The 22,720-nt window shown below is 34.4% G+C and overlaps 1 protein-coding gene across 4 annotated transcripts in view; it reads left to right on the forward strand.

Moving 5' to 3' along the window:
* LRBA (LPS responsive beige-like anchor protein) overlaps positions 1-22,720 on the forward strand; it is a 731,946-nt gene that overhangs the window by 435,045 nt on the left and 274,181 nt on the right. For all 4 annotated transcript variants that reach the window (XM_044224882.1, XM_044224884.1, XM_044224883.1 and 1 more), the window contains 3 exons: positions 11,052-11,176; positions 19,228-19,374; positions 21,887-22,023. In XM_044224882.1, coding sequence (XP_044080817.1) covers positions 11,052-11,176; positions 19,228-19,374; positions 21,887-22,023 — 409 coding nt within the window. The remainder of the gene's footprint in view (positions 1-11,051; positions 11,177-19,227; positions 19,375-21,886; positions 22,024-22,720) is intronic.

Consider the following 22,720-nt stretch of genomic DNA (forward strand, 5'->3'; position numbering starts at 1 on the left):
TCTTCAGTTTTTATTCTTTTAAACCCTAAACTTGTTAATGTACAGAGCTTTACATCCTTCCATCTTGCCAATGAGAAGGAGGTGACTTTTTTCACTTCCAGGGAAGTACACTCTCTTTATAGGATCATACCTCTTCTATCTCTATAATGCTGTCCTTGCCCTTCTCCCACATGTCATCTTCAGTCTTAATATATTTTTTGAACTTAGTCTTTTCCATCTTCAAACATGCTTATATATATTCTTGACCCTCTTTAAACCAACACCCTATTTCCCTAATTCCTTTCATTGACAAAGAATTTTTTTCAAGGTCAAATTATCTCCACCAAATCTCCACCAAACTATCTCCACCAAAACAAGTGTTCCCTATTATCTAGTTTTCCTTCCACAACTGTAATCAAATTGCTAATGGCATCACCAGTAATTCTTATATCTGTTAGATGGTTTCAAAGGCACTTGGCTCTAAATGAAGTGAAAATCTTTATTTCAACAACTTGTGAAGAAGTATATTATCTTTTATTATAAGAAGTATAGGTGTGTAAAGTCTTGGGGGCAGGTCTTCAGCTCCATCTTTTTTTTGCAGTTCTGGGTATGTAAACTTTAACCCACTCTATCTTCTTCATGGTTGTGTTATAACTCCTGACAACTGGATCTAACATTTCCTTATTTCAGCATCAGGAGAAAGGGAACTACTGTCTTAACCACTGAATAAAAGTTTTACATTTCAGATTGTTGAAAAATGATTGCCAGGCAAAAATGTTGTGCAATGATTTGTTTGAAGCTAGATTCTGGAACCAGTCACAGGTCTGGAACCTGACAAGAACAACAGGATTGTCATAATTGGCTTAAAGTCATTTTCTATAAGTTATCCAACCATATAAGAAGTGATATTTGAGCAAAACTGTAATTGTTATGAAAAAATAATTAGGAAAGTTGCACTTCTCAGAAAAGAGGAAAGGGGAAAGAAGTGAATGCTAGGTAGGTAACCAAGTGAGTACTTCAATTTTCTAGTTATAAAATCCAAGATTTCCCCCTTCCAAATGGAAACATTCAAATTTGTATCTGCTGAGAAATGGACAAACAAAATGTACTGTGAATGAAGTACTATTACATGCTACAACATGGATGAACCTCAAAAACATTATTCTAAATGGTAGAAGCCAGCCACAAAATTCTACATATTGTATGATTCCATTTATATAAAATGTCTGGCATAGGGAAATCTTTAAAGAAAGAAAGTTAATCATTGCTGGGGACTTGGAGCTAATTATTATCAGGGGCCATTTGAGGGCATTTTAATCAGAGCTTTCTTAGGTTTTTGTTTTTAAATCATGTTTGAGGGACACCTGAGTGGCTCAGTTGATTAAGCCTCTGCCTTCGGCTCAGGTCATGATTCCAGGGTCTTGGGATCGAGCTCCGCATCGGGCTCTCTGCTCTGCAGGGAGCCTGCTTCCTCCTCTCTCTCTCTGCCTGCCTCTCTGCCTACTTGTGATCTCTGTCTGTCAAAAAAAAAAAAAATTAAATCATGTCTGAAGTCACTCATAATACCACTGTAAGCACATGCTTTTATCAAAGTAATGTAGAAGTAGCAACATGTAAATTCATTATTAACTAAAACCCCTACCTTACCTTTACATCATTTTACTGTTCTTGAAGCAATTTCACATACTCCCATTTCATTTGATTCCTCACTATGGCCCTGTAGGGTGGGCTAAACAAGTTACAATTATTTTGTGTAAGGTGACGGAAGCCCAAAAATGATAAATGATTTATGTAGAGATAATAGATCTGGTATATGGTAGAGCTAAGGTGATTAATTTTAAGTCCTTTACAATAAATGGGACCAAATATTTTTATATCCTATCCAGAAATTGTAAAGATTATTGGTCTTTAATATAAATTGCTCCCAAACTTTAGCTATTTTATATCTTACAGTATGAATTAATTATACATTTGATTTTAATGAGTTTCTCTTAAAAGGTAAACTCAGTTCTCAGGTACCAGGGTGACTCATTTGGTTGAGTGTCCGACTCTTGGTTTCAGCTCGGGTCATGATCATGAGGTCCTGAAATGGAATCCCGTGTTAAGCTGCCCACTCAGCAAGGAGTCTGCTTGTCTCTCTGTCTCTCTCTCTCTCCCTATTTGTGCTCTCTCTCTCTCAAGTAAATAAAATATTAAAAAAACAAAAACAAAAACACAGTTTTTTGGTACTTTAGAGATACTGGAAATGTTTTTTAAAAATTATGTATTCTCATAGCATTAGGCTCTCCAAAAAATTCCAGTATGGATAAAAAGTGCCTATTACCAATGCCTTATTTTAAAATTTGTCCAGACTTAAGAAGATCCAAGTCAGAGCAAACACATTTACCTCCCTTCTGTCCTGCATCCTGTGAAATCCTCTACATGACCATTCTCAAGGAAGGGAAAATGGAAAATAACTGGTATGGGATGTGGGATGTCTTTGGGGAAAAATAAACATATTCTAAAATTAGATTATGTTGACAGCTGCACAACTCTGTAGGTATACTAAAAACTATTAAATTTTACATTTTAAACAGGTGAACTTCATAGCATACAGATTATATATCTTAAAATGCAGAAACATAAAAGCTTTTCTTCATTCTTCATCCTTCAAACATTTTTTTAAAAAGATTTTATTTTTAAGTACAACTCCCAGTGTGGGGCTCAAACTGCCAACATGGAAGTCAAGAGTAGCATCCGCCAACTGTGCCAGTCAGGTACCCTACCCTTCTAAACGTTTTTATGTAGAATTCAATATTGCTGCCCACTCGCTGCATTGAAGAGACTTTGCTTCTTTGTCTTTTTTGGCACCATTTATTTTGATTGCCTCAGTATCTTACTGATTGTAAGGAACTTTTTCTCTGTTTCAGTGATGCTTTCCTCTTCTGCAGTGTTTAAATTCTGAAATTTCACAGATTTTATTTTCACTCTTCTGCTGTCCTTAAAATACAGTTTTCTTGGGCGCCTGGGTGGCTCAGTGGGTTAAGCCACTGCCTTCGGCTCAGGTCATGATCTCAGAGTCCTGGGATCGAGTCCCGCATCGGGCTCTCTGCTCAGCAGGGAGCCTGCTTCTCTCTCTCTCTCTCTCTGCCTGCCTCTCCATCTACTTGTGATTTCTCTCTGTCAAATAAATAAATAAAATCTTTAAAAAAAATACAGTTTTCTCTGCATCTAGCAAATACCAAACTTATAATAAGGACTCAGTAAATTTTTGTTAGACGAAAATCTAAATTCCTCAACTCCCAACACTTATCAGTCTCCCAATTTCCTATCTCTAGCCCAGGCTCCTTTTTTGAGTTCCCAAGTTACAGTGATTTCTTATTGGACATACCTGCCCAGAACTTATTAGGTGTCCAGAACATGATTATTCTCCAACCACACCTACTTAACTTGCTGTCATTTCAGTTAAGTAGCATCTTTATCCCTTTACTTCCCCTTTGTCAGAAACCTCAATTTTGTTCTCATCCCCTTTTTCCTCACCTTCTGTATTGACTGTCTTACTGAATCTTATCTATTCCACTTCAGATAGGTTTCTTGAATTCTAGCCTTAAGTTCCATTCCTACTGCCACCGTTTATATTGTTGCCATGCAGTATATAAGGCTAATCATATTGGTCCTCTTTTGAGAGAAACTTGGCTGTCTGTCTGTGGACTATAAGATGTGCAGAGAACTATTTCCATTAATTATACAAGGACTTTTGAAGTCTGGTTCTAAACTTATGTTTCCTACCTTAGCTTTTTGCCACTCTGAGATTGCCTCAAAATGATCTTTGTTACCCAAAGGTCCTAAGATAAAGGTTCCTTTTTTATGTCTTTATGCCATTGTCCATGCTCTTTCTTCTGCTTAGAATGCCTTTTCCATTTTTCCCAGCAGACTCTGGTTTATCATTTAAATTTCTTTTAAAAAAGTCACTTGTTCTTTAATTGGTTATTTATTAAGTGCCTGCTTTGTTCCAGTTACTGTGCTTGGCCTGTGAATTAGGTAGACATAAACCCTTGTCTTCATGGAACTTAGAAAATAGATCCTCATTAAAACCTTAATGGAATCCTTAATCCTCTCAGGCAGGGTTAATTAGTATTTTGATCATAGCTGAGTAGTATCCAGTGAATTTCTAGAGGAAATGTCATGTGAAAACCTCATTGGCTTTGAAGTTCATAGTTACTACTGATCGGTAGGGCCTTGTTTCTTCATCTTTAAAGTGAAAATAACAGTATTTTGGCAGGGTTGCTGTGAGGCTTGGTGCTAATGTGTATAAAAGAGCATGATGGCTAGCACAGAGTAGCCAAATGCAATAAATGCTGTCTATTTTAAATATTATTTTTGGGGCCGCCTGGGTGGCTCAGTGGGTTAAGCCTCTGCCTTCGGCTCAGGTCATGATCCCGGAGTCCTGGGATCGAGCCCCTCATCGGGCTCTCTGCTCAGCAGGGAGCCTGCTTCCCCCTCTCTCTCTCTGCCTGCTGCTCTGCCTACTTGTGATCTCTGTCTGTCAAATAAATAAATAAAGTCTTTAAAAAATAAATAAATAAATATTATTTTTGATATATGATGGTTTTCTTGTCCTGATTATAACATAGAAAATTATAAAAGCATTATTCATATTGAGGTACCAAGACTGGTACATAGTTGGCACTAAATAGATATTTGGTGAATTACTTTTTTTAAATCACATTTTTGGGGAAAATAGATCAGAATTATCTAAATAGTGTGGCTACTGAGGTGAGTTTTAGGGCTTCTCGTATTCAACATCATTTATTTAAAATGTTTTTTTCATTTTTCTTTTGTTGGAGTTTTAATTGGTAGTTACAATAACACTAGATTTTTATTTTCTTATAACTTTGCTTACTTCCTGGTAAAAATGCTAAGTGAGTAAAGGAATGACTAATAGGCTAACAGCAGCCAGGAAAAGTATGTGATTATTTCTTAAAGAATTGACCTTGTTACAAAATGATATTTTTGTAAATTATTCTCAATAATAATTGAAGATGAGTGTCTAAATGTCTCTAAAAGCTAACAGAGAAATACACCGAATAGTACCATGCAGAATTTCATAACTACATAAAATGTAATTTTACATAATTAAATAGTATATGCAGTGTTATAGTGACTTGATATATTATCAAATCTATGTATCAGGCCTCAATAAAGAAATAATTCTGCTTTAGAAGATACCTCCTTTTGGATCCAAGTAGTCGAAGGTTTTGTTTTTTTTTTTTTCCTTTTCATTAAGACAGCACAGTGCATAGATCACCTCCATTTGATTTATAGATAGTTCTTGGTTTTAGTTAATATTCTTTCTATTTATCTGCATGAAGGCACAGCAGATTTCAGCTTGTGAGATAAAGCATTCTTTTGTATTGTATGATGCCCTTAGTACCTGAACATTATTTCACCAAGATTTATGCAGAAAGTGAAACCCTTCTAGAACTTAAACACTTTTATCTTCTAGCTGACAGTACACTGAAAATATTTACTTCTTTTTAGAAGTTACCATTTGTTTAAGTTGTAGCTAATATCTAGCATGAGTTTTAATCTAAAAATATAGAAATGAAAGCGAACCAGATACAGGAATTTAAAGAACAGGTAATATAAAAATTTTAAAATAAGATGTGAAGTGCTGAAATTATTTAGGATTTAGAACTTTTATTTAGCCAGAAAATTTATTGCTGACTTTTGTTAAGGCTATCAAGATGTATTAGGTATTGTCACAAGGAAGTGGGTGAGATGGAAAACGGGACATTTGTCTAATGTAATTGCATTGTGACAGTTTTTCTTTTTAAAACTAGCATTCTTTCACTGATGTAGATCCAAGTTACATTAAAATGACACAACAGTGAAATTGCAGACATACATATATCTGACTAAATTTGAATAAGTGTTAGTACCTTTAAGTTATGGAATAATTGGAATATATATGTAGCTGTCACTGATTTTTAGTAATTAATATAACCAACTTTAATAGAATAATATAAAAATCTACTTTAATAAAGCAATATGAACTTAATGACTTCAGGGAAATAATGTTAATGTTCCCTTTTTTCCTTGATTATTTTATTCTGTGTACTAAATTTTATCTCTCTTTTTGATTTTTTTGACAGTTACTTAATCCTAGTTTGAACACTATTTCTGCTACTGATAGCATCATTCTCTTCCCTTTTCCAAAGATTAGATTTAACTCTAGGAGAAAAAAAAAAAAGGAACTTGAGCATTGTATGGAGAGGAGGAAAAAAGGAGGTGTTCTTATGGCACCATGTCATTCTCAAGGGTGTTCCTTTAGAAAACCAAAATGAGCATTGCAGAAATCCAGGAGTGCCATTTATATAAATTTTGATGTGAACACTGCCTCCTGGAGTTGTGCAGTTTACTAGCCATTTAATAGAGCTCTGCTCTGTTACACATAGTTTTTTGAATTCTCATTATTTATTTTCACATCTGTCTTCCCCATGAGACCAGGACAGTATCTGAATAATTCTTGTATTCCTGGCAGCTGGCTCAAGGTAAAGAGTCAGTCATTGTTATTAGTAAATATTTTTGGATTCTGTTACAATATTCATCCATTTACACATTGTTAATTGGCTCCTTGGTGTGTTAGACTTTTCCAAAACACCCTGAACTTTATAAAGTCTTAAAATTTACATGTGAAAAAAATAGATTATTTATACTTGACCAATTTAACTGCTAGAGGAAGAAAGTGGATTATATCTTAGTTATTGATGATTCTTTCTTTTACTTCTGCCTTTTCCACCTGATTCTCATTTGGGTCATACTTGTTTATTTATTTTACTTGATCAAATCACTGACTACAATGGAGGTCAGAAAGGGAATTGATAGATTATTAATGCTTGAGTTATATTTCCCTCTAAGATACATTTCAACAGTCTATTTGATTCTATCTTGTAGAATAGAAAATACAAATTCTGTATATATTAAAATGACATTGTTTTATAGTCTTTTATGTAGATTTTAATGATTTGTTAAAGGCATGTGTATATAAACAGATAAGTGTGAAGTTTTTTTTTTAATTATGAAGAAAATTAGATGACTTAGAAAAAGACAATTATACTTTTATTGTAATTTTAACCTCAGGCTTTGAAATTAGCTCAAAGAAGCAGGGAAAATAATTAGAAAGAAAAGTTAGAACATTTAATTTCAGTGTCATCCACAGCTTTTTAAATATGTGTATTTATATTAGTTACAGATTTTAGTACTTGAAGAGTATACTAGTAGGGGACCTAACTACAGCACCTTTTATAGAGAAGATTTTATTTTCAAATGTTATGTGGCCTAGGCTCACATTTTGAATTTGAATACTTTTGGGGATCTTAGTTTTTATTTTTGTGGAAATGGATAAAGGTTAAGTTTGTGAATGTGGTATCACATATTAATATATTTTTTTGGATAAGTTCAGATATATAAAGGTGTGCAGTGATCCGGATATATATATATTTTTAAATTCTCAGAATAATAATTTCTTATCTTACCCATGCTTGTATTTGATTAACAGTTGGTTTCTTTTCTGATTTTTTTTTTAAGATTTTTATTTATTTATTTGACAGAGTTCACAAGTAGGCAGAGAGAGAGGGGAGAAGCAGGATCCCAACTGAGGGGGAGGAGTCCATAACTCCCCAGGACCCCACTGAGTCCAAGACCCTGAGATCATGACCTGCGCCAAAAGCAGAAGCTTAACCCACTGAGCCACCCAGGCGCCCCAAGAGTTTTCTGAACTTCGTTTTTAAAAATTTTTCTAGCCATACCATTGGTGATAACTCCAAAAATATACAACTTATTTAATTCATAACATCATGGGAAGATAGCTGACTTGATTATGCCAAATTTGCCAATTTCTTATCTTCTTTTCCCCTATAAGGGGCTTTTAGAGTGAAATCCTTATGTGAACGATCTGAACCTACAATAAGTTGGTGATTGAAACCTACACATTCCTCTTTCCAATACTGTTCTAAAATGACAAACCATGCCTCATTTTTTCAGTGATAAAAGTTAATCCAAAGAGTGTATTATTGGAAGGAGTAGGATTGGGGGGTAAAACATTGGATTTTTAAGCCCAGGTCTGTTTCTATGTAAATGGCTTTAAACATGCTAGTAATTACCCTTATTTGAAAGAAATGAATATGGCTTTTTTATCCCCCAAAGAACATGTATTGCTCTGAGCATCAGAAATTGGATGATAATGCTATTTTTTATCCAAATGAGGCTAATAGCTATGCTTTTATGAGTAAGTTCCTTGAGGGTTTGTAACCTGTATCACCTGCAGAGCAGTGTTTTATTATGGAGAGACTCTCGAGAAAATGTATTGAAAGTTTTGGGCTCTCTAGAAGATTTTTGTAATATACTCTAGATCTGTGCTCTGAAATAAGTGATTTTTGTTTGTCTTCAGATTATTTGAAATTGTTAACAGGAGTTAAACTATTTGTATTGAGAAAGATAGTTTGAGATACAGCTTCAGGATATTATAAACACTATGGTGAGCTATAAAGTTCTTTTTTTTCTTTTCTTTTGGACTGTAATATTTTTAAATTTTTGGTACTACATTTATATTTGAAGATGAGACTTATCTTAAAAAATTTTTCATTGTATGAGCAAATTCTCCGTTCCTGATATATTGGTGCTTTTCTTTCAGCAAATGTTAGTATCAAAGGGCACAAAAATAAATATCATAGTTCTGTTTCCTCTTAATTTTCATTTTTGCTCTTATACATACTGTCTTTGAGTTACCTATTAATTTGTGAATGATTTTATATTTCTTCTGTTTTTTTCTATGCTATGACAAAAAATATTGCACACATCCTTTAATAGCTGTTGGATTTGACTTTACCCTCATGCATTATACTGGAACGTATTGTTACCTAATTTTGTAATAATTTTATAATAGCAGCTTAACATCTCTTATAATTTTAATTGTTATCAAGAAAAATGATATCATTTAATTTGACTCAAAATTCAGAAGGATGGATGAATGACAAATTAATAATTCACCACCTTTGCATAAGACTGAAGCATTGAATATTAGAAGGATTGATGGCTGAAGAGGTTAACAAATTTTAGCAGCTTTCATTAGCTTTACATCGTCATATGTTTGTGGTGCTGAGTGAAATAGGCTTTGTAGGAGATCTCAGTCTAGGGAACTAATTACTTGTGCCGATTGCCGCCCTGATGAATAGACCCTCATTGTATCATTCCCCTGAAGACGAGGAGCAGCCCGTGATTCACGACTGCATCCTGGCTGATATTTGATAATAATTTTAACAGATAAATGTAGGTAGGCAGAATGATGAAGTGCCTATCCAAGCTCCATGACTATCAAAGCCATACACGTAGCCATCTGTGTATGGTCTTCTCGCCTTTCAGCTAAGGAGAATTTTATTAATTGAGTTCAGACAACTCTTGTCTTTTGCTTCTATGTGTAATCTGTAGGAGCTTCTTACATATTTTAAATGGTATTATAATAGTTTTCATTTAAAATGGACACAGCAAAATAAGAAAGAAGAATAAAAGAGCTCTTTAATTTTCCTTTTTGAGGACTGTAATTCTTACACTTTTTTTGTATTCCATTTTGGTTACATTACATCTCCTCCTGTTTTGCATGATCAGAATCAACAAACGAAGTTTTTGATATTCTCATTGTGTCCCCAGCTTTCTCAGAAAAGACCATTGGATTCTTATTATTTTTAAAAATATATATCTTCTTTAACATACTGTTAGTTGTCTATGCTTTTATTAATCTGAGATAATTTTTAATCAATAAAGTACTTATTTACAAATTATTTTGAATTTTTAAAGGATAGCATCTCTAATACATCAAAATAAGAGTAACTTTTAAGTGGGTATTTTGGGACTATCAGTTGGTCAAGGCTAATGGGTCAAAGCTGACAGGTACAATTTTATTAGCTCATGAAATAAAAGTGCAATTTTATTTTGTATTAGCCATTCCTTATAGAAGTTTTGATTATGAATTTTTAAATTTAATTAATGAAGCTTAGTAAGTGTATTCTGCAGGGCTTTTTTTTACTGTAACTGAAAAAACTTCATATTAGTGTTTTCCTTATAAAATATTTTTCAGCATGCTAGATTATGATTAGTTAATAGGAGAGAGAGTTGGCATTTATATATTGCCATATAAAAGATCTACATAATTGGGGAAAATATAGTAGAACCCTTTAAAAAATACATTTCCAAAAGTATGCTTTTGATATAGCAATTATTGCAGATCATATAGCATGTAGTTTTTAATTAAATATAAAAACAGACTACATAAAACAGAATTCCAATCTGATTTGCTTGAAAATAGATTGCTGTTTCACTCTATAGGAATGGTTTATTTAAAAACAGTAAATGGAAAAGAAATGCATTTTCTTGTGTTGTTCTAAGCCTCAGGGGCTAAATGTAATGAATATTTTAAGAGATTATTTTAATTAAATTCCTGCACATCTAAACAGAGTAATATTTTATTATCACATACATAACCATGTAACTGAGATATTCATTAAAGTTAACACTTTCTGGACCAAGAATTCATGGTATGATTTACTGACCTTGTGCAAAAAGGCACAAATTAGGAAGAAAAATGAAGGGGGACAGACTTTGATTAATATAGGTAATGCTATACCATATTTATAATAGCCTTTTTCCCTATTCTGGTTTATAAATGCAGCCACAGAGAAAGGTGCCCTGCTGAGGCTGAAATGAGGCTGAAATCAGAGCACATGCCACTAGAGTGTGGGGAAACTGATCACACTGTCAGCAATTCATTTTAAAATGATGTATTTAGTGCTCATTTCACCTTCCAAGAAAAAGGAAAAGGAGTTCCTTAGACTGGAAGGTGATATTGTTATTTTCAAGGACATACCTAAGTTAAAGATTGCAGAAAAAGGGGAGTGTGAGGTGGAGGGAGAATTAGGAGGAAGGGGAAGGGAAAAAAAAAAAAGCCAGAGCAAACAAGGAGAGCTTTATGCAGAAATTCAGTGCTACCACGCTGTTTGATAATTGCTAACATATGTGGCTTCTCTGTTTCATTGTAGTCGTCCTCGTGAGTTCTGGCGCCTTGACTACTGGGAAGATGACTTGCGGCGCCGGCGACGATTTGTGCGTAACCCTCTAGGATCGACACATCCTGAAGCGACACTAAAAACAGCCGTGGAACATGGTCAGTGTTTAAGTCACTCCTTGCCAATAGCAGCAGGTACAGTACTTGGTAATGAAGAGAATAACTTCATTATTACAAGGCACTGTAAAATGGTCCATGCCACATTTCATAGTTATTCACCCCAGAAAGAGAAGGTAAATTTTTTTATAGTTAGTGTAGGGTCCTATTAAATTATGGTGTCAAGTGTATTTGTTTATTACGTTACACATGCAAAACTTACTTAACATAGGCCCTTTGTTTCAGAGTAGGGGGATAAAATATTTCTGTTTTTAAGTGACACATTCAGCTTTGAGTAAATTAATCCAGGATGCCTGCCTTAAATCCATGAATATCAGAAAGACAGCATTTACAAACCAAATGGGTTTCTAGGTTCTTTTGTGTGTATATGGTTTTCCCTCAACTATGGTATTTTAGCATGAGATTATGAAGTGGGAGAGATGGTAATAAATGTCCAAGTGCCTAGATACTTTCTGAGCCTTGATTTGTAGATGGTTGTGATAGATGGCTCCTAGAAAAAGAGAATAGACATTATTTTCATATGTTCCTTTTCTGCATCAACTTGTTATCAGAGCTTAACATTTTTCCCTTTTTTGATATAATGCATATCACTATATGATTCAGATTAGGCAGAAGCCTGATGAGCAAATTGGAGAAACCTGAAAAAGTCCTTTGGATTTAATAATATACTCTCTTTGATCATAGGATTTCACTTAATATTTTATAACTTTTGAAAGCCAGTTAAGATACATTGATTAAGGGGGGGAAGTTCCTCTCAATATTAAATTAATTTTGATTTTATAAAATATAAATTGGTTATTTTTTAATAAGATAAATGGTTTTAATTCTCTTTTTTCAATGTATTGGTTTAACATGCAGCAGTTTATGGTTAAGTGATATGGTTAAGTGACAGTAGTATACAAAATAAATATAAAATTACATTCAGTAGGGGTATTAAGGATTTTAAGGATATTAAGAATTTAGATTAAAAGTCTGTGATCTTAGGTTTGGCCTTAGTCAGGCAGCTTAACCTCTTGCACTCAGCCTTAAAGAGCCATTTCTGGAAGAAAATGTCCACAATATGTCATCAGATATAACACCAAATGTGACATCAGTCCTTTAAAATAAATGATCATACAGAGAATAGTCAATAACAAAGTGATCTAAAAGCAATAATAGTCTGAGGGCCCTACATCTTCAACTTCAGGAGGTAGGAAAGGAGAAATAAGATGTAGAATTAATTAGGCTACTTTCCCTTTTAGTGTCCATGCGGTTTTTATGTGTTGCCATACATTTCAGAGTTATATTTATTTTCTTCTTTCCTTTTTTTGGGGGGGTGGGGGCTGATAACTCACTCTTACTAAAAAAAATCGGCTTAATTGTCAGCTTTATACTTTTCAGTCAAACAGACATTGGTATGTACACTTAAAATTTAATAAGTATCTTTCTGTCTTCTTAACTGTCAGTGAACATTGAGTTGTGAAGCCTGAAGTCTATCAGTGACAATAAATGTGTTTTCATGAAAATATTTTCTTTTATACTTGGAGAAGGGAATTGTTTTTAAAAATTATACATAGGCAATCTGTTAATCCTTAATTTTGAAAGAAATATCAGTAACTTGAACTTAAAATTTGTGGTATAGATTTAGTACAGAGCTTATTAAAAATCCATCTTTATTAAAAATAGTACATGTAGCCATTGGGGGAATGGCAGAATTTTTTGTAATGAATAAATTTGGATTTTACTGTTATTGAACTTTACCTTTTAAAATAATATTATGTCAACTCTTTTAATGCTAAGAAGCTGGCTAAAAAATATTTATTAGTAAAGTTTACTGTTGTTTAAGACTTTTTAAAATCCTGTATGGAAGCAGATTTCACTAAAATTACTCTAAATAGTAATTGAAAGGTTAATATAATATTCATTAAATTGAGAGAAGTAAATGAAGCATTATGTATTTCCATCTTATTTGACAATATTGTGCATGAATCTTAAAATGGTTAATATTTGAAATACTCTGAAAGATTAAAAACAAAAATTTTAATCCGAAATGTGTTTTTAAAAAAAAATGTTTAGGAGATGCTTCAGTGTCTGCCAGTTAAAGAGGCATGTCATATTTAATATAACATCTTTTGATGAAATATACAAGTTTTTTGTCATAACTTGTATTTTTTATTTTAAATAATATTACTTTAAAAACTCAGCACATAGATTGTACACTGGTAGTGTTTCATGTCAATCAGATTTATGCTAGTTCATTATATAAGCCAAGAACTTAATATTTAGTGTTTTATTGACATATCTTACAGTTGACATTCAGTTTTAATTTTATGTTAATTATGAAATTCTTGTTCTTTAGCCTTAATAACAAAAAGGAAGCTAATGAAAATAAACATTAAAAATCAAGTTAGCGAAACAAAGCGGTTAATATGATCAAGAAGCACTTGAAATTACAGAATTTAACATGGATAAATACTGTGCTTCAGTGTCGAATTTAAATATTAAAAATAGATATTACTGAGGATAGTGTGTCAGTTTTAATCTGTTTTAGGAGTTCTAACTTTTATTTATAATTGATGTAACTAAGGAGGCACATTAGTTTAATACAGAATCTTAAAACATCATGAACTATATTATTGTTATCAAAGGGAAACATCTAAATAGAAATGCTGTTGGAGATTAGTTATGTATTTTAGTAGTAAGAGCCATCTTTTTTATAGATTGATTTGATTTGAAGGAAAGCCTCTGGTGTAAAGGTGGCAGAGTAAATACCTGAAGAGTGATGTTCTCTGTTCGGGCGATCAATACTAGCCCCATGACTCTACTTCTGGCTACCTTCTAGTTAAAAACAAATTTTTTAATTCTGACAATTTAATTGCCCTTCCCAAGTTCACATTAACTTGCTTGGGGAAAAGGGCCTTAGGTAATTTTTCAAAGAGAGACCCTCCAAAGTGGTTATTTATAAAAGTCATTTTGTAATGGGAGATTTCTTTAACTTCACAGAAACTGAGTCATATTTTTAAATTAAAATTAATACTTCCTCTTATTATCAAATATTCTTTATGGAAATTAGCAGCAGCAAGCAGAGGTGGGTATTTGATTCTTGAGGGCATTTTCTTGCATTTTATGGTTTAAATTTTATTAGAAATTAGTTGTAATGATTTGTAACATTCTCCTGATGTACAGGGCCCAGTTTGTCAGTTATTTATTATCAGAGCATTTTAGATCTGGAAAGAACCAAAGGCTAAAGTCTATTCTAACTTTATTCTTTATAAATAAGGAAACTGAGGAAACAAAAGCCACATAATTCTTGGTACACAGAGAACTAAAGCCCAGGTTAACTGACAACTAATCAAATTTTCTTATTGTAGTGCTATACTGTCTTCTAAAATTCATTGTTAAATATAATGGGAATTTTACATTTAAATTAAAGCCACATAAAAAATATTTTAAATGGTGGAAAGATTGGTTTTAATTCAAATAATAAAACAGTTTAGCGGTAGAATCCTATTGAATTCAAGACATTTTCATTTTGTTGAGAATGTGCATGCTAATGGTTATATATGAGGAGAATTTAAGATAGTTTAAGAAGTCTCTTGTAATTGTATGGAATGATACAAGTAACTCATCTGGTTTCCTTGAGATGGCAGATCATTTAAAGATCCTAAATCATGCCATTCTCTCATAACTTCAGTAATGCCAGATATTGTTGCTTCCTATTTAGGATCAACATATATTGGGTTCTGTAACTAAAACTCATTAGGAGATGAACTTGGCTTGTTCTCTTAATCTCCTCATCATCTTTTGTAGTTTCACTAATACTTCTAGAGTAAATTGTCTTGACTTGGAACTGTTTGGAAATTGCATAAACTATAAAGTTTGGGACAGTAGTTGTATATAAGATATTCTTTAAGTGTCTTGTTCAGAATAAGCAGTTATGGTTATAGGTATTTCACATCACATTAAGTGGATACCCATATTCATTTTATTTACATTTGAGGTCATTTTGTTATTCCAGTAGTAATTTTTTAAGTGCTTAATTCTTAATGTATAAACTTCTTTTACTATAATATGACTATTGTTGATTCCATTTCACTGGTATAGTAGACTTTTAAAAGGGAGTTTATGTGTCGTAGGTAGAACCATTTTCTGTGTTCTTTTTGTGTTTTAATTTTAGTTAGCTTGTGTTGCATAGGTAAATCAACTCGTGCCTAGAGCTAGCTCTAAAGAACTTGAACTTTACATCTTGAGGACCAGCTTTTCTCTGAGCCCTCTCATTGCTCTTAGCTTCAGTGAATCAAGTCGTGTTTCAAAGAAAGCTTTTTTTTTTTTAAAGTAACTCACATTCTCACATTTTTTTTTACAAACATAGTTTTTTTTTTTTAATAAAGATTTTATTTATTCATTTGACAGAGATCACAAGTAGGCAGAGAGGCAGGCAGAGAGAGGAGGAAGCAGGCTCCCTGCTGAGCAGAGAGCCTGATGCGGGGCTTGATCCCAGGTGGGGCTTGATCCCAGGACCCTGGGATCATGATCTGAGCTGAAGGCAGAGGCTTTAATCCACTGAGCCACCCAGGTGCCCCTCAAAGAAAGCTTTTTTGACAGATTTCTCCAGTTTTATGTAACATTTGTAGTTTGGTTATCAAGTTAGGGTAAATATTAAACCAGAATAGAGTGTAAGACCATATGAAGACAATCTGTTAATAGTGTTATGAAAAATTTAAATAGTTATCATGTTTGGTAATAATTTTATCAGCCAGCAAAGATCTGAATCAAGCTGTGAAATCGATTCAGAAATGTTTTCTGACTTCATCCAGTTAAACTTTTAGTCTAGTGTAGAATATACTCAGAAAAAATATCAAAACAGTTGATACTTGTTTTAATGACTGATTGAGTAGAAGGCAAACAGAAGTTAAAAATATACTTTCCCCAGCACATATAAACATGATAATTATATTTTATTTTATGCTTGGGATGGTTTTGTTCTAATTTTGAAACAAAAAAGTTCTTTAGCAGAGAGCTATTAGACCACTGAGAATTGAACACCAGCGCATGTGGTGTGTGTTAGAGTACTGTTGGTAATTTTACTGCTGCTAACTTAAAATCCTCAAGGGGGAGTTAATTACAGGAAAACCATTCTAAATATCAGTAAGCTGCATATTTTCCATGACAAGAGGTTTTTCAGTTGAGGTTGAACTATTCCAGAATCTGAGCTTGTAAAAATAAGTAAATAAATAAATTAAAGTGAGTGTTTGTATGCATACAGTAGACTTACAGTACTTCAAAAAATTTTCATAAAATTTTATTTAATTCAAAAGTTAATTGTGTTTTAATATGTGTCGGTATGATGCGAATAAATTAAAATTTTTTAAAGTTCCTGTTGGATGGGATAACAAATTACACTTTGTGGTCATTTAAAATGAATGAATTTATTTATTGAGCTATTTTAAACCACTGTATATTGCTACTTGGCTCTCTCATTTTTTGCAAATGTTTGCAAATTAGAGGGTTTTTTTCCCTTTCTCTCTCCACCCCCTCACCCCCCCGCCCTATGTAAGCTTGGTGTAGTGTGCTTTAGGACATGTATGGTAATAATCAGAGATAGTAATGAGCAAGGTATTGAATTTGGTTGTTTCTGATGTTTGTCATATCATATGCTCATCAAATTTATGTTTGGAAATGAGTATTTCTGTACTCTTAACTTACTATAATTTGACTTAACCTTTTTTAAATGTACTGTGAGAAACAAGAATTATTGAACTAATCCATAAATTATATATATGTATTGATATTTGTATAGTGATTAAGATACTGGTACCATAATGCTTGGATTTCAATCCTGACTCTACTTCTCGCTAGAGTCAGGGAGCTGTGTTGCCTTGGGCAAGTTATGTAACCTCTCTGAGCCTGTTTACCTGACAGGGAGAAATTAGCAGAGGAGAATTAAGTAAGTGAAGTCTTTTGAACACTCCCCAGCACATGGTAAATGTTATTTAATATTAGCATTATTATTATTTCTACTTTGAAGAAGGAAATGTACATCTAGAAAAAGAGAATGTGACATTGATTTTGTACTAAAATCTGATTGGCAATTGTTAATTTATTATGATTTGCTTTATAAGAAAGTATCGAAGGTGGTGGTTTCTCTTGTATTGCTCAGTGACCAATTTATTTTTAACACTGATAGTAAATTGGAAGAAGATCATGTTTGGGCTCAGGCCAGTGTTTATCATTTCAGAGTAACAAAATATAAATACTTGAAATATAGACAATGATATAACAACTTAAATGTTATTTTCCTAAAAATTAGGGTTTTGGGGGTATATTTCTTTGTGGCTTAAAAAAATAAAGGCATTTTAATTAGATACGTTAAATTTTTTCAAAGCATTTACTGAGACCTTCATATGGGTGCAGCATACTATGCTCGTTATTTGTGGGTATGAAGGAAAATAAAATTTGATTTACCCATAGAGGGTATTCCAAGCTAAATATAGAGAGCTTTATCCCATGACTTCCTTATTTACTATAAAGCCAATATTTGCTTTTAAAGTAGTGCCATTGGTATTTTACATAAATGATATTCTTTGTGAACTCACAGTGAATAAGATAAAAATAAACTTTTACCTTTATTATTATCCATAATCATACCTGTTAAAGTAGCATACATGCAGTGTAACTATTTAGAAAAAATTATATAGATAAATATTAGTCCTGTTACTGCAAACATTATCCTTTCTGGCTTTGGGGCCCTAATGACTAGGCAGAAACTGCAGTGGAGCAAAAAAGCCTCGCTAGCCATCTAATTTCCATATCAATAGCTCCTGCCTGGGTGGATCAGGTGCTGTGCCTCCTGGATTTCCCTAGCTGGAAGCCCCAGGAATGTCAGTAGTATAGCAAAGATTCTCAACTTTCCCTTACATGACAGTACGAATTTTTAAAAATCACAATCCAAAACTTAGTACCTGCTTGTATGTATTTCTGAAGGAGAAAGCTGCTCAAAGCAGTGGGGGTTACCCTGGGGAGGGATATGAGGTTTTGAAGTCAGAATTTTGAGTTTCAGTGTTTTCTCCTTTCAGCTGCACCTCTGTTCCTCTTCCTGCTTCAGTTGTTGGCTGTAGCTGCTCCACGGAACTGCTTCATTCCCTAGATTTGGTGTACCCTTTTCTTCTTTCCTCTCCTTTCTGGCTATCTTGTCACAGTGGCTGGTTCTGGTGCTGCTACTCTCCGCAGGCTGCTCCCATTCTGGGCCTGTAAGACTCTTTGCCCAGATTCCTCTCCTTCTGGGCTTTCTGTTATGTTTAGCCCCCGGGGTGTCTTAGCCTTTTAGTTTAAACACATGGAGGAGGTAGCGTTTGAGCCTCCACTTAGTCTCCATCGTGTCTTACTCCTGGATATTTATAAAAGGACTGAAGTGGGAGTCTGGGTGGGGTGAAATGTGGGCAAGGGCAATATGAAGGTAAGAGGGAAGACTGGAGTAAAGAAGAGGGTGCAGCTTCTGAGAGCTGCTGTAGCTTTCTTGATGTCAGCTTTGGCTTCAGGATTGCACTTACATCCTCATTGGCTGTGAATCTCTCTCCGTTCTGACCCTTCTTACCTCTGGATTCTCCTTCACAACCACTCCCTCCCATTACATAATGTTTTGGCAGTATAATCGTTATTTGCAGAAATGATCAGCCCTTCTTATTTTTCCGTATCAAGTAGGTATTGTTTCCAAAACTGGGTTCTGATTTTTTTCTGCTAATTTCCCCAAAATGTGCTGCCTTTGAACTCTCTCTTGCCCTAACTGTAAGTAAATAAATGGTTCGGTGAGCGGTGCAAGGGTCAGATTTAATGGGATTAGGGTGCTTGTTCAAGGTAACATTAGACTAGGCTTGGAGAATCACGTTTATCAGAAAGAACATGTGTACCATCCCAGTCACTTCCCCACCGTGGATGATTCTCTGTAAAAATGATTGACCATCTTTGGCCACCTATCCTTACCACACTTCCCTGCCCTTCTGCCAAAGTACTCTTCCCCAGAGCTGATGGACAGCTTTGTTTCCTTTTCATTTCAGCTGCAGATGAAGATATCCTTGCTAAAGGAAAACAGTCCATCAAGAGTCAGGCTTTAGGAAATCAGAACTCAGAAAACGAGATCCTCCTGGAAGGCGACGACGATACTCTGTCATCCGTGGATGAGAAAGATTTAGAGAATCTCGCTGGTAAATTCAGTGGTTGTGCGGATATTTCGGCTAGCTCCGGGCCAATAAGCATCTAATTACTTACTTTTTCATCTGTGACCGCTAGGACTACCAAGTTTACACCCACAATTACTTTAAACAAAGATTGTTTTTGTTCTTCCATTTTCTCCCTAATCTTCAACACAGTTTCCCCTTTATTTTTCCATTCTTTTCAGTTTCTTTACCCTTCTCATCTTTTTCATTTATGAATAATTTTCACTGTAAAAGAAAAAACTTTAAAAGCAGCAATAACAAAATTCCTTCACCCATGGGAGTTACTTAATGTCTATAAAATGAGAGCTGTAAGTAAAATTTTGCCAATTGTTTTTTGTAAATAAAGCTTGGAGGCAGATGAGCTATTTGCTTTGATATACAGGTCTTAGTGAACATGCTGCATATATATTTAACTCTCTCAAAAAATCCATTCCAGGAATGCTATGGCTTTTCACAGGATCCACATATTTTACCTGGTATAGGAATTTTGATTTGCACTCTGCAGATTTTCAGTTTTACTTCCCTTATGGGAAAAATTCTGTTGTTTAGCCTGAAATTTTAGTCATTCATTAAATGGCTTTCTTTTCTTTAATGCCTATGGCTCTCTCCCTCCAGGAGGAAAGTCAGAAAGATTCTACAGTCTCCATAGGTGAAAATTATGCAGCTTCTTTTTTGATAATTTTAATTTAAGAGAAAAGACATCAAGTATTTTTCATTTAGTGATATGTCTGCATTCTGTGCTACCATGCAGTAAATTATAATGAAAAGCAAAAATAGATGATGGTGTCTTCTTGGATGACCATAAACCTTTCTAGAAAGTAAAATAAAATTAACTGGAGCACACTGTTAAGGGATTTGGGCTGGGCATTGAGAGTGGGTGGACACTGGTATTCTCTATCCTTTTCCTTCACATCTATTTACCCATTTCCTCCTCCTTTATTTTGCGTCTATTCTTGCTACTAGTAATACATTCATACAGTAATAGAGGTGAAAGGGGAGTTTAATTATATAATCTTGACAATGGCAATAGGATTAAGAAGTAATCCACACTAATAAAGTGGTGTGGGATAGAAATGAAGTGGAAATTGTCAGGGGTCTTCTGTAGGACCTAGGCTGCCCTAGCTCCTGCAGCTGTCTGCTTACCCTGTAATTGAATGTCTGAGAGTGATTGAAAAAATGTTATTTCTTCTCAGGATTACATGCTAATGTACAGAGGGCAAAGGAGACAGCAAAAGAACACATAGCTGCTTATTTCATCCATTTATAGGGATGAGCTTTGGGAAATCATGGCTGTTCTGCAGCTATCTGCTGCCCATCTGCAAACACAATGTATTTGTACATTGGGAATAGAGGGCAAAACCTGCTCTGATCTCCGCAGAGCATCCCTTCTATTGTCCTACTGGCACACATTAAGATTGATGTGAGATTAAGGGCCAGCACCTTCTAACAATCGATGGAAATGTCGATTCATCTGAATTTTGAAACATTTATTCACCCATTGATTACCTGAATAGGTGTACCATGTTTATAGGGACTATATTAATTCAGAACTATAAGTGCCAATCTTCTGTTGTTGTTTTCTTCACCTACAGGATTTATACAATGAGGAGTTGATGGGATTTCAAATTCTTACTCTTTCACTCTCTAACTAAATATGTATATGTGTGTAATATAATTATTACTTTTTGTCCTTTATTTTAGGTTTAGCTCTAATATACTTTATGCTCCTCTATCTGTAGTGAATCTATTGTTTTCAGTAGCAGGCTGATTTGTCTCTTTGATAAGCCCTGTGGAGATTTGATTATTCCAATAAAAATTCATTCACTTGGAAACCCACCCTCCAGCTGTTTACTCCCAGAGTCCCTGAACTACACTAATATTAGATTTGGAAGCATTGAACAATATTTAGCAGTGGAAAGGCAGGCTTAGAAAAGAAGTATTTTTACCAGTTTTTCATGGGGTAAAGTTGTTATGGAAGAGGTTTTGTGTCAGTCTGGCACAAAATCTTTATCAGAGAATATGGTGTAACGTTTCTCACTTCACTAATAAGCTAGTGATCTTTGTCGTAATCATACTTCAGCCAAACTAAGCTAACCTCTGGCCTTGGAAGCCCATTGAGCCTTCCTTGCTCCTGGTTGTTGTTCCATGTTGTTGCATAGCCTGAGGCTTGTTTTCTAAATGCAGTGTGGAAGGACTTATTTAGGCAGAGCCACCTTCTTACCAGGAGGTTAGACCAAAGCTTTGCAGACTCCCTCTGAAATAATTGCATCCTGGTTTGCTGTTATCATTAACCACCTACTATAAATTTCTTAGTATGAGAATCCCAGTAACTTTGCATTTTCAGAGGCAGCTTTGGGGTAGACAGAATTTGTAAGTGTAGACAATTTGGCAGATATTTTGGTGTCAGAGGTGAGAATTGAAAAGACGATTTCTGCTTGAATCTACTAGATTTTTTGAAAAATGTCATCCCATTGTGTGGCTTGTGTTTTGGTTTTGGCAGGTCCTGTTAGCCTGAGCACACCGGCTCAGCTTGTGGCCCCCTCTGTTGTAGTAAAGGGCACTCTTTCTGTCACCTCCTCCGAACTCTATTTTGAGGTGGATGAAGAGGACTCTCACTTCAAGAAAATCGACCCCAAGGTGAGAAGAGGAGGAGGAGTGGGTTTCACTTTAAAGCACTTTTTTCCTATGATGGGATGGTGGGCTGCTGTTGGGTAGGATTGGCATTTGTAAAATCGGACAGATTTAGTTTGAATTTCTTGCTGAACTGCTTCTGTCTGTATGCAAGACTACTATCTTGTTTAGCTTATGATTCCCTTACCAGCAAGTTAGATTATTGAAGTTCATTTAGATTCAAAAACAATTTCCACTTAATTGCGTTTATCATTAGCTCATTCCGGGGTTGGGGGGAACTACAGGGAGTATCGTCCATAAATATATTTTGCCACAAAGGTTCCAGGGTGAATTAAGCTACAAAATTCAGTGAGGTTGAGAGTGAAATTATTTTGTTTAGCCTTTATATTTTCTGGATATAATACCAATATATCACTCTCCTTGCTTTGTCCTCATGACTTACTACTCTGTTGTGCACGCAAGCATGTCTTATGTGTGTGAGATACCTCTGTTTCCCATTACCTACAGTCGATTTTACAAGGCACTGCATAATTTCCTATTCTTAAATGAAAATGTAATTTCCCCTTTAAAATGTATTTCTGATTACTTTTCAGACCTTGGCAACTTTATTTTACTAAGAAACATTTGTGGCATAGCCGTAAAGCCAAAGCTGGGTTTATTTCATGAAAGTGAATGGTAGAATTTGTTCTGATAGGAAACAGTC

The sequence above is a fragment of the Neovison vison genome, chromosome 11, assembly GCF_020171115.1.
Source record: "Neovison vison isolate M4711 chromosome 11, ASM_NN_V1, whole genome shotgun sequence".
Lineage (NCBI taxonomy): Eukaryota > Metazoa > Chordata > Mammalia > Carnivora > Mustelidae > Neogale > Neogale vison.